This window comes from Petromyzon marinus, chromosome 77, assembly GCF_048934315.1.
Source record: "Petromyzon marinus isolate PM22_M1 ecotype Great Lakes invasive population chromosome 77, UKy_Petmar_22M1.pri1.0, whole genome shotgun sequence".
NCBI lineage: Eukaryota > Metazoa > Chordata > Hyperoartia > Petromyzontiformes > Petromyzontidae > Petromyzon > Petromyzon marinus.
The window spans coordinates 3,838,180-3,851,894 of NC_133743.1; the positions used below are offsets into that span (position 1 = coordinate 3,838,180).

Consider the following 13,715-nt stretch of genomic DNA (forward strand, 5'->3'; position numbering starts at 1 on the left):
AGGGAGACGATTCACCCTCTGCTTCCCAATACCCAGGAAATAACTCAGCCGTTAAATCGTATCATGTTTAGAGACTCAGGGACAGCCACAATACTGCTGCTAAATTATTCAGGGCAGTTGAGTCTCACTTGGCAGCCACCACAATCTCACCCGACAATGTTGATGTCGAATGTACCTTATCCCATATACGAGACTCCATTAGACTGGCTGCTGAAGCTACGTTAGGCCTCTGAGAGCCTGTCCATAAACCATGGCTCTCTGGCTCCACCTTCAAGGTTTTAGAATAGAAGGCAGCTGCACAGCAGAAGGATAACACGAACGAACAATGCAGACTTCAGGGAATTTTCAGAGCTCGAGAAAAAGCTCAACAAGGGAAGTGTCTGATCTCCATGGCTGATGAAGTTGAGTCAGCACTGTTATTAAACTAGATGGGGACAGCTTTATGCGTCATCCAACGTCTCACAGGAGGTGGTGGACATCCCTACTTTCAGTACCGGAAAAATTTTTGGCACAATTACTTGTGGGCAGGCTGCAATCACTCCTGATAAAAACACCATCGCCTACAGCAATCGGGATTCACAGTTGGTTGAGCTACGATGGATGCTGTGCTTGCACTCTGCCTACTTGCAGAACTGCACCATGAGTTCAACCACCCATTGCATGTTGCTTACAATTATTTGAAGGCGACATTTAACTCCGTGTATCGATATGCCCTCTGGTCTGCCTTGAAAGATGTGCATGCAAGACATAAGCGCAAGGGTACGTGTTGGGTCCAGACTTACGTCACGATTTGAAACCACATTTAGAGTACGTCAAGGATACGTCTTCACACGGTGCTCTTCTTTTGCGTGATCAACTTGATCTTTGAAAACATGGCCCACGACCTTGGAGTCAAGATTTACCAGCACCACTTCACTAACCTAGACCTTGCTGATCTTGCAGCCTTGTTTGTTGAAAAGCCTGAAACATTCACAGTAGTCCTCCAATAATTCCACAACCATGCGAGAAAAATGGGATACATTTTGCATGGCAGAAAACAAAAGTCCAGAACTTGGGCTCCAGTTCTCTATAAGCACTATTCGTAATCAATGGCAACTCTGTCAAAGCAGTGGAGGAATATGTCTACCTAGAATCTACATAGACTACTGATGGATGATGTACACCTGATGTCAGGCACCGGATCGGCCTGGCCTCAAGAATAATTAATTGTCTGATCCCCATCTGGCCACCAGATTGAGATTCTACCAGTGCTGTGTTTTGTCAGTTTTGTTGTATGGTGCAGAAGCGTTGGCATTACGTCAAGCAGGTTTAGATCAGCTGCAGTCCTTCCACATGTGATGCCAAAGACGCCTTCTTGGCACCATTGCATCTATGATATTTTTATCCTAGCAACTGAGAGTTTACTGTAAGTTTGAGTGAGATGGCGGTAACTTTTTTGATAGCATCGCCCTGTCTTGGTGTGAAAACTCCAGAAAGTAGCGCAACTTGAGTTGGCAGTCGATACTCTTAGGTTCTATTCGCTAAAGTCACGTAGGTAAAAAAAATCGACAACAAATCACCGAAACGTCGTGATTTTTGTTTTATTTTATTTACCTACGTGACTTTACCGAATAGAACCAAAGAGTATGGATCCTTGCAGTCACGAAAGTTTCAAATCTAGAATTGGCAGTCGATGTTCTAAGTGGACTGTGACCATTAAAGAAATGGCGCCGCCCGCCCCCCCCCCCCCCCCCCCCCGTGATCCGGGAATCAAATGAATCACTCGAGACGCCGGTGTATGGCAGCGAGAACATTAACATTCTAATGCTGTCACAAGAGGTCAAACATATGGCGCCACAGTCGTTTGCTGAATATGTGTAATGAATGAATGGACTAATTCCCCAGCACGTGGAATAGAACTCTGGAGATCATGTTTAAAAACGCATGGTACAACCCATAAACGCATCAGAGAAAACAGAGATGATGTCACAATTCATGACATCAAGTGGAGGCTTGCATAAGAGTGTGTTATTATTTAGATTATTTTGCTGCTATAAATGTCAACTTGGTTGAGCTATAATTTGTGATCAGGTCGATTGTGAAAAATAAGTTATTATCTCAGTAGGCTTTATCAGGGGCGGGTTTAACGACACATTTATATATTTACGTGATCTAACCCAAGAAAACCTGTATTATGGAGCAAAAAAAACAGGTTACTTTTATTTGAATCCTTTTTCAGTGATATGTTTAACTTTCCTATAATTTGCACTGCCATCATGTTTTTGTATTGTTTGTTGTCGTGACGTTCTGACCCACCCTTACTGGAGATCTGAAAAAATAGAGCTTTATAGCTCTTCGGATTCCTACAGTATAAATACCAATTTTTTATTTAATCCTAAAAAATATAGCAATCAATTATCAATAGGGTCGATTTTCAACCAGGTTCATTTTAATGTTATCACTAGGATTTCATGATCAATAAAAATTTGTATGGATAGGTCGTGTAAAAAAGAAACCCTTCTCCAACCTACGGGTATAAGAGGGTTTACGACATACCCAAAAACTATTCTGAATCAGCGTCCGTTTTGGCAACGAAACTTTATACAGTGATCTCTCGGTTTACTATGCCATTGATTAACGATATTTAAATCAACGATTCATCTCCCAAAGGGTCCCCCATTATTTCTCTTTACAATAAATGTTTTCTATTCACGACATGTTTACGATATCATGCGGCCACCAATTTCGGCCAATTGGAGTGCTCCTACGTGGAATCAGCAGACATTAGCCAATCAACGACCCGCCCCTTCTATGAGCGTTTTAAGAGCAACTGGCTGAGCTTTTCAATGATTTATGTGCGTTGCTCATGGAAACAGCTCTCTAGAATGCGTCCTGTCTTTCTTACTTAAAAGTAAAATAAGATCAATAACAATGGCCCCTAAAATGAAAGTGATGAAAAAAATAATTGAAAAAAAAAGAAAGAGGTGTAAAAACAAGTGGTCAGGTTTGTGAACTTCCGATTGTCTTGGAACAAATTAAGCCTTTAACATGTTTTTCCCTTATTCGATTAACAATCATTTCAATTAATGGTGTTTTTCATGGAACCAATTCAAGTTGGATACTCTTTAACATAGTTATGGACTCCTGTTGCTGACGTACAAACAAAGAGATTGACAGCGCTAATGAATTTATACTTTCACACAGTCAGAAAGCATTTAAATGATAACAATGATGATGATTAAGAAGACCCTATTGCTTGCTTGCTCCCTGTTTTTTTGTCAGTCTTTCTGCAGGTTGCAGAGCTTTACGTGCAGGCTCAGCGTTCGGGCAACATGGCCTGCATCGAGGGTGCACGGAAACAAGTGGTGCTGTTTGCCAACATGCAGGCAATGGATGACGCCAAGGGGGTATATCAGCGAGAGATGGAGACGCTGCTGAACAAGCTTCCTGTGGAGTATAATGAACTGCAACGACATCAAGAGGAGTGCTCGAAGAAAGCAATGGCTCTCTTCTACCGTCGCTCTGTGCTCGACCGCAATCACGAGCATGAGAAGGAGCTCCTGGTGAGTTTGGTGAAGGTGGAATGGGTCAAGGTGCAGCTCTAAAATGTCTTGTTTAGAAACATTGCTGGTGGACAGGCCTCCGACAGAGGACACTCTCTAGAAGGTAGTTGTCACCTTCCACACCGGGCAAACATTTTGGAGAATCTGGGATTATAAACATGTCTACTCTAAGCGACCTGACCATCCGATGACTGTGGTGTGCCCATTTATACTGCTGGGTGGACAGAGGTGGGATATTTTAAGAAAATTGGGCATAATTTTAACTGCTGCTCCAGGAGATTGCATAGAATGTGGATTGCAAGTGCACGCTGTGTCTGACTATGGCAATATATAACAGGATTTTAAAGGGTTAAACTCGCACATTATTTCTTTACATTTCATATTTTCTACACAAGGTTTGGGGAACAGCAGCACAGTGGTTGGTTGTCATGCTACCATGAACCTGCCGACCTGAGTTATATTATTAGACCCAGCCAACAACATTCTGTAGTGAAAGATACCTGTGTAAATGGGTTCCTGACCATGCAAAGGGGGTGTAAGTCTTGCACTTGGACTTTCTTCCATCTTCAGCACAGCGTATCATCGTCACCATCGGCTATTCTTAGCAATCGGGGATAATTGAATTTCCACAGGAAAGCTGGATTATAATTATCTGTGAGTCCGAAGATGGCTGAAGAGACCGATCTGAGATTGACAGATTCTGAACTGGATTAGTAATTCGGGTTGCAGCATTGCTGTTTCCACCGTTCCCACTTTTCCTTTTTCTGATTTCCAGCCGTTGAGTTTCAAAATGTTTGGATGGTGATCCTGGGCAAAAGTATCCTACGAGTTGCCCCCCATTGTTTGCATCTGCTTTTTCTTCTAACTTACCGGGCTCTTTAAAATGACCACAAATTACCCAATCTGCTATGTAATGGGTTATCCACCTTGTCAGCTCGGCCCCCTTCTGTGATCGCTCAGCTTCCTCGCCAATGAAAAAGCGACGCTATATCGGGACTCGCAAGCCTTAACAGCTGGGGTGTTAAACAGAAGAACATCGATAATAATAATGACATAAAGCGCCACCTTTTTCAGACGAGTCAACAACTCAGGAGGCACGGAGGCAAGCTCAGGGCTGCTCGCAAAGCCTGACCAAGACAGAGAGGCCTTTAGATGTTTTTTGTTGTTGAAATCCATAGTGAATTTGATGTTGCGGATGTGCAAAGGGATAGAGAGTTCCACACCGAGGGGGCGACAGCAGAGAACCGACGTGAGGCTGTAACAGCTTAGTGTAGTGTATAGTAGTTATGGTGTAGTGTCTACTATAGTGTAGAGTATAGTAGTGTATAGTGTAGTCTATATTATAGTCTATAGTAGTGTAGTGTATAGTATATAGCAGTGTATACTATAGTGCAGTGTATAGCAGTGCAGTGTATAGCGTAGTGTAGAGTAGTGTATAGTGATGTAGGCTGTAATAGTTCGAGACCTTGGTGTCCAAATCAGATTTTGAGTGACGCCGCTGTGTAGGGTTCTACAATGAGCCTTCAGTGCAAGGTGAGAGTAGTGATGCGAGGTTTGCGGGAAACTGGAGGTGAAGGCTCGATGACAAAGGCATCGCTTCTTCATGGCAGGCTTTGGGGGGAGGGGGCGCCAGATATTCAACAAACGCCGGATAATCACTAAGTCAATATTTGAAATAGCTTTTTTTTTGCATATTTGTGTGTATGACATGATGCTTTTAGGTGTTGTGCTTGCGTATTTTTTCGCTTTTTTTATTTACTTACTACGTGAAATTGTCAAAAATAAACATACAAAATAGACTAAATACTGAAAAAAGTTACCGTATTTACTGTATCGCACTTCCCACTTCAATCTCGAATGCTCTGCATAGGGTGATTAACCTAGTACTAGTGCGCTTTTGTTTCACCAACTTGTGTTTAACGATCACCGGCCTGATGTAGCCTTTAGATCGGTGAATTACATGCACATTTCTCGCTGGATCGCACTGGATATTTTCTGTTTTTTATGACAATAGTTATTAGCTATTGAAAATTTATATAGTGCAGTATTTGCATTAAGTTGTATGTCGTGTATAATGTACTCTATCTAATTTTTGACAATCAGGCATTGCTACTTTTTTTGTCATGCACTGGCTACAGCCTTTGGAGCAGATTTGATGGTTTCGCCGGATTGGGCCCGGAACCGCTGGATAATCTTGGAAGCCGGATAATCACGTGCCAGATAATCGATGGTCAAACTATATAATTTGTTATTCTTTATTAGGGTTCACCTCTCGGAATCCATTGCACATGTACACGGTAGCCCTCCCATAGTCGAATGTAACAGGTTGCCATCGACAGATATTCAACCGTGACTAGAAAATGTTGCGTTTTCTCACAACGCCCTGCGTCCCACAGAACTTCACGATGAAGGAGTTTGAGCGGATGAAGGAAACAAACACGGATCGATCGTACACGGTGTCCAAGCAACGGCTCCGGGTGCTGTATAAGCCGTTGAAAAATATGAACGCAGACTTTATGCAGCTCGGGGGCTACCAGAAATACGAGGTCGCAATGCAGAAGCTGGACGAAGAGTATCGTGCTACAGAGGGACTAGGAGATGAGGTGACTTACACTCTCCATGTGCATGTTCTTCCTGACGTTTCCTCCGTTCTGTAGGGTTTGTTCTTGCTGCTCCTCTTACCTTAATTCATGTCCTGGGACATCATCTCTATGTCCACTCCACGGGCTATCATATCCTGTTCTAAACCACTTCCAACCATATGTATTTCTATTTAACACGTCGTGGGCTTTCGCGACCAATATTATCCATAATAGAGGTTGTTTGGGTTAGATCGTGTACATATCTGAAAACCCAACCAGTAATGGATATCCACTGTAATTTATATGAATACATGAACTCCCCCCCGCCTCTCTGAACTTGACACCTGATTGGCTCACAAGTGATGACATCACACTTATCTGCTCTAATTAAGACCGAGACAGGAGGAGGATTTCTCCACAATTCTGGCTGTCACCTGATGAGGCTGGTTGTAATTACCGTCGGAACATCACGGTACTGGAATTGTTAACGTTGTAGTGGGTTTACTCTCCAACACACCAGTTAGCGCTGAGCTAGTAACGAATTAGCACGTTTTGTTTACGTGACAAACCTTACTGTTTGGCTGTGTCGAGTGGTGGCAGGTTTAACGACACATTTATATTTACGCGATCTAACCCCCAAAAAAATATCTTATGGATACCTATTTCTATGTCTACTTTTCTGTCTCCGCCCCGGTGCTTGCATCTTCATCTTCTTTTTCACGTGCAAACATCAATACCAGAGAGACAGATGTGGGCAGGCTTTGTGCTGGCTACACCACCCCTATTATGTGCCGTGCGGACATCACCAGGAGCTGGCCTTGCTGCAATAACCTATTGCAACAAAAAATGTTTTATTTTACCAGATGTAAGGGACCACTGAGCTATGTGGCTATTTTTCAGAAGCGACCTGGCCATCACGCATGATAGCCCAATGAAGTAGCTTATCATTATGTTGCAATTTGTCACAGACAAATATTCTAAACACGTGATGTTGATTCTAAATGAGGAGGGGAAAAACGGAGCACCCTGGAGAAAAATCCACACGACCACGGGCAAAGAGAGACAAGCAATCTCTAAATATACAGCAGGCGCCAGAGTCGGGTTCGAACCCATGACCTCCTATACACAAGGCGAGGTACTTAACTTCTCCTAGCAACCGTGGTACACGCAGGGGCAAAAAAACATCACCGAACCTGCGGGTGTCTGCCAGCAACATTGCATTGTAAGCAATGCCATTGAGGGAAGGGCTTATGTTGGTCAGCTTATGACCTTCACGGTGCGCTCTCATCCACCATAGTGGCTAATAGGAGGGTGGGAGGGGGCACTAGGCAGGTTCGTCGGGGCTGCTGAGCCATGCACTTTCTGCTCATTACCAAGGGGACCAAAGAGACAATGTCAGAGCGAGCAGGTTACGGGAATACCAAAAGGACTGGTGTCCATTGACCTCTCCTATCCACAACCCCATTTGATGGAGCCCGGGGGAGTAAAACCTCTCTTTCCTATTGCAGACTATAGCTGTCTGTGAAACAGAGCATCTTACTGATAGCCTTGCACTGTCAGAAGTGCCGCGAATACCAAACTTACTAAAATGATCATGAATGACTGCGAGTGTCATTCACCGCTCCCCTTATTCTCTCGTTTTTTCTCCTTGAATGTCGATGCATATGTATCCTTTTGCATGGCATATTGAGGTTTTTTTCTGTTACTGTCCTCCCAGAAAGACAAAGCCTACAAAGATTTCATGGAAAAAAATAAGGATCGTGCAAATCAAATCCGCGTCGTGGACAAGGCACTGACACAAGCTCAGCAAGAAGAAATAAGTAGGCCGTTTTTTCTTTACTTATAATTTTTCAGGCCGCGAGTTTGTCTGATGATTATTTTTGTATCTTGTTATTAATTACTCGGACTGTCGTAATGGAGGCTTGTTTTGGGGAGATAAGGAGGAAACATGAAGAGAAAATATCGAATAGAATCAGGGGGGGCAAAAATAGAACACCTTAGCAGCGGACAACAAGGCATTAGCAATGAAGAGGATCGTGGAGCAAACAGCAGAAGCAACAATACCCTTAGTAGTAAAACTCAAAAGAAAATGGATAGCTGAGAAACCTTGGAATGTGCACAGGAAAAGAGGAAAATAAGGCTAAAGATCCATAATAGAGTATACTCTTTGGTTCTATTGGGTAAAGTCACGTAGGTGAAAGTAAAATAACAAAAAATCACGACGTTTCGGCCACAACACAAGCGGCCTTCATCAGGTGAAGGGACGAGACTGTCTGGAGGACAGCGCTGGAGTGGAAGAAGCCACGCTTAGATCACGACCTTTAAGCAGTCACGAAAGCTTTAAATCTAGAATCCATAATAGAGGTTTTTGGGTTTAATCGCTCATATATAAATGTGCCGGTAAACCCGCCACCCAGGGCCGGATTAAACAATGTTCTTTAGGGGCTGCAGCCCAGGGGCCTCTGTCAGCTGGAGGGCCTCCTTAAGTGAAAGGTTATTTCATTTGTGAAAGCTGAATTTTATTTGTTGTTGGCCTTGTAAAAATACATTTTATTTTTCTTTAACTTTGTTTTCTTTTTGAAAATATTACTGGGGGCACCACAGTACCTGTAGTCCAGGGGCCTACGAAATCTTAATCCGGCCCTGCCGCCACCACCACCCGACACAGGCAATTTGTGGGGTTTGTCAAGTAAACAAAACGTAGCCGATTCGTTACTGATTCAGCACTAACCTGTTGTGTGTTGGAGAGTAAACCCACTACAACATTTAGAATTCAAGTACCGTGACGTTTCACTGGTAATTACAACCTAAATTATGAGGCTATTCTAATTATTATTTATGCGATATAACCCAAAATACTTCTATAATGGATAATATTGGTCGGGAAAGCCTCCTCTGATGTGTTAAACTCGGATTGTCGTGATGTGGCAGTACTGTGGTGTGTGTTGTGCAATATTAGGTGCATGATTATTGTGTAATTTATTGAGGAAAATATTCTTATCGTTCGATTATTGTTTCTCATTTTACCTTATTTTGTCAGATTCTTTGGGTCTTTCGGTAAAATTACGTAGATAGAAAAAAATATAACAATAAAATAATAAAATAATGACGATTGCTTGCATTGCGAACGAAACGTCGTAATATTTTTATTATTTTTTATTCACTTTATTTTTATTTTCATTTTTGTTATTTTATTATTTTGTGATTATTTTTTCTATCTACGTGTCTTTACAGAAAGACCCAAAGAATATGAATTCCTGTAGTCACGAAAACTTTAAGACAAGATTTATTTTGTCATGTTTAAAATCGTGATACATTGAAAACACCAACAAAAATATAATTATATAAATTATAAATGGATAACACCCATGATATTCGTCCTTTGCTAAACGTTTTCTGAGTTATTGGCACCATTTTGGTTTTGTGACCTAAATTACCAGAGGTGGGACAAACAGCCCCTCGCCTCAGTCATTCGCAAGATGGCGACCCCGCAACACAAGGCGTTTTGCGTTGTGCTATTCAGCAAGACTGAATCCGTAATTGCGGTGCAGATGCAATTCAACGGCGTTTTGGCATTAATCCGCCAATGTCAAAAAGCATGGTGGCACAAAAAAACGTGTTTTTGTGCCACCATTAGAGGCTAAGATGGATGACCTCAAAAATAGAATCACCGCAGCGGTGACTTCAGTGGAAGAAGACACTTTGAGAGGCGTTTGAGACGAATTCAACTATCTTGTCGATGTTGTCCGTACAGCTTGTGGAGGGCCCATAGAGCATTTATAAAATGCTTAGTCAAACTTGATTACTCATTAAACCGTTCGTAACTATTTGTGAAATTGTAACATGTTGCTATCGTCAAATATACTGCTTTGAAATTGGGTCCATCCTTTTGAAACACCCTGTATAATGTATGCTATGAGATTAGGCGACTAATGGAACCTTGTAATTGCAATGGCGATTCATTACTCAAGCAATTGGATATTCCATCCCGAGTGTGTATGCATTGAGTTTGTGTTTGCAGAGAGGAGGACCTTGGAGAGGATAAATGAGCAGCAGATGGAGGCTCTGAAGATGGAAAACAAAGCCAAGGAAGCAGATATTTCACTCCTGAATAGTCAACAGCAGGTAACAGTCGACCCTTCCACATTGCAGGGGTTAGGGGCGCAGACCCCCCACGATCTGGAAAACCGCGTCATTTGTTTTGTCCCGTTGGTCCCCTTGGCGAACGAAGTGAGCACCTCCAGATACTAAACTTTTAAAGTTATCTCTACATTTCCAACCTTTGCGTGTAGTCTGCTGGTTTTGCTTTCTTGTCGCAAACTTTTAACTTTTTGCAAAATGCAACTTTAAAAAATTGCGTATATTTATGGTATTAAAAGATGAAATACATTAATATTATATAATACTGTACATACATTTTATTAATGTATGAGTTACTAAACTTTTTGCGTGTCGTCTGCGGCCTTCACAAAACTTAAAAAAACTCCCCAAAAATTCCCATTTAATTTCTTATGCCTACCCTGCGATATATCGAAACTGCGATGGGGAAAGTCGCGATGCAGAAGGGTTGACTGTAATTTCACCACTCATATCATCATCATGTCTCTTCAGTCAACTCATTATCGACAATGGGGCCAAATTAATGTATGTGATGCTTATCTTTCCAAAGCCAATGTCGCTGCTTCATTCAATCTCAGTCCTGTGCCTTCTCGATCTTTAACCCATACATGTGTAACGAATCTATCCATCCATCTGGTTTTGATGTCGTATACCGTATCACTCGTACTTGGTTTCGTCAAGACTAAAATGGCATGTCCCTGCAATAGTTTTATCGTGGAGTTCTTTTGCAGATAACATCTACCATGCAGGATTTGTTTAACAAGCCTTGCGCTGATGATGAGAACTATAAGATCAAAACCCGTCCAGAGTTTGTTCACTTAAACAAATGTTGATGGGATAAAATTAGTCTGGAAAGCCACAGGTTTTTACTATTTTTAAAATTTAATTTTACCAAGTAGGGTCCACTGCGCTCTATCGTTTTTTTTTCAGAAGCGACCTGGCCACAAATGATAGCTCAATGAAGTGGCTTATCACGTGGAAATATATAGCGGCCATATACTCTAAACGCAACTTGCCCCAACTTTCTCTTAATGCTTTAGGACAGTGGTTCTTAACCTGGGGTCCACATAACCCCTGGGGATTCGAGATGCCATTTCTGAGAACCAAAAGGGTGCAGGCTGCAGCAAAGGTTAAGAACCACTGCTTTTGGATAATATTTGTCTTTGTGTGTACGTGAATATATACAGGTATCCCTCGATGTACGAAGGTTTGGTTTTGCTAAAGTTCGCGTTGAAGCATTTGCCAAACTGTGGGCACTTTTCAATGGATTAAATCGAATTTCTGCATTAGTTAAATTTCACTACGTCCACGTGCCATGAGATCATCATCCAACAAGAAGCACCCATGACAGGATCACGGTGTCTCTGCAGTGCAGCAGCAACACCTGCACATCACCTCTCCAGTCATTCCAACATGCGGAAGATTTTTTTTTTGTAATTTCCTTGAAAAGATGAATAATTTTAGTTTAAATTAATTATTAAGTTGTTTTCATATTGAAAACTAAATGATGGGTCGTCAACAGAATGCCTAGTGTTGTATATTTTGTGATGGAAAAAAAGAAATATGATAACATAATACATTCAATGTAGTAATATAAATTCATGTATTCTTAGCTCTTTCGGTAAAGTCACGTTGAAGGGAAACAATAAAATAATACAATATATATAAAACAATAAAAAATTCTCACGACGTTTCGACCATAACGCAAACGGTCATCATCAGGTGTGAAAAACCAACATATGAATTACTGCAGTCACGAAAGCTTAAAATCAAAATTTAAATTTACGTGATTAAGTATAATTAACTAAACATGTGCTTTAAGTGTAATTAGCACGTGTGTTAAACATTCATGATTAATGTGTGTGAGGCTTTGTGTGTGTTTTTATGTGTTGTGTCGGGGTATGAATGTGTGCCAAACAACCCCCTAACTATATATATTCTTAGTTTTTTCGGTAAAGTCACGTTGAAGAGAAACAACAAAATAACAAAATATATATAAAACAATAAAAAAAATTCTCACGACGTTTCGACCATAACTCAAACGGTCATCATCAGGTGTGTCGGTTTGCATAAATTTATTTTTAAACGGCACATTTATTTATAAAAAAAAACGTTGGCGTCACGCGTTTAAAAATAAATTTATGCAAACCGACACACCTGATGATGACCGTTTGAGTTATGGTCGAAACGTCGTGAGAATTTTTTTATTGTTTTATATATATTTTGTTATTTTGTTGTTTCTCTTCAACGTGACTTTACCGAAAAAACTAAGAATATGAATTACTGCAGTCACGAAAGCTTTAAATCAAAATTTAAAACCCCCTAACTCCTCGTTGGTACCGGACAGCAACACTGTGATGAGCAGTGCCGTGGGGAGAGGGTCAATTTATATTAGCTATTCCCCTCATGGCATTTGTAGCCACCACAGCAGCCAAATGGGGTCTCTGGACGGGTGCAAGATGCTGGTATCCCCTGCACCTTCAAATAAATTATCACAATACCACGGAATAAAAATCGAATGAAGCTTGTGCCAGAGGCTCCGGGGGGACAGGTGTCCATGACATCTCCTGGCCAAACCCCATTTGTAGGTATAGCCCTGTGAGCCATGCGGCTCTTAAGTCGGGTGCAACCGCAACAAACAAAATTTGAACACAGAACATCTTAAAGCGACAACGCGTAACAGAAACATCCTGGAATAAACCAGCAAATATTCCACGCAAAAAAAACGTATTAAAACGTTGTGTGCAAAAATCAATGTGGTGCAAACCAACAACAACAACAATCATAAAACAATTTTGATTAACCATATGTTTTCGAATCACCAAAATAAAGCTATAAAAACAATGTAACAACAATAATCATAGGAACTGTGATTTTAAATTTAACAATAAACGATATACATAACATGTACGACAAAATACTCAAGGGAGGAGTTCACAGGCCTCCATTACTGCGGTTTTTTTTAGAACGAGCTAAATCCAGACATATGAGAAAAGAATGATTACATTAAAAATAGGCAGTATCACTATTAATATTTTTTTGGTAAAGCAAAATATACAACACTAGCACTGGGATGGGTAGAGCCGTATCTTCCCAGGCGAACTCAGTTCGTTAAAATCCGTGAAGTTTCTGTCCCCCAACTGTATCTATAAAACTGAAGTTCCTCAGGGCACATTGGTCACAGCCCTCTGCTGTTTTCTACATTCGTGTCACCCAATGCTCGCCTCATAACAAGCCACAGAATCCAGCACCACAAAGATGCTGAAGATGCAATTGTCTACGTGAAATTAGTGCCACATAACACATCGACCTTCAATAGGTACCCGGATGCAATATGAACTTGTTTTTTTTTTCTGTAAACAAATCAGAGGTAATTTTCATTTTCGGCTCAGCTTTGCAAATAACGAGGACGAATATGCAGCCTATTTCTGTCGCTGGTGCACTGGTGACTATGTCTGAGTCTGTGATGATA

The 13,715-nt window shown here is 41.3% G+C and overlaps 1 protein-coding gene across 1 annotated transcript in view; it reads left to right on the forward strand.

Moving 5' to 3' along the window:
• LOC116957569 (guanylate-binding protein 3-like) overlaps positions 1-13,715 on the forward strand; it is a 45,191-nt gene that overhangs the window by 24,788 nt on the left and 6,688 nt on the right. The window contains exons 6-9 of the mRNA XM_032979806.2: positions 3,262-3,542; positions 5,939-6,145; positions 7,842-7,944; positions 10,146-10,249. Of these exons, the coding sequence (XP_032835697.2) occupies positions 3,262-3,542; positions 5,939-6,145; positions 7,842-7,944; positions 10,146-10,249 (695 nt within the window). The remainder of the gene's footprint in view (positions 1-3,261; positions 3,543-5,938; positions 6,146-7,841; positions 7,945-10,145; positions 10,250-13,715) is intronic.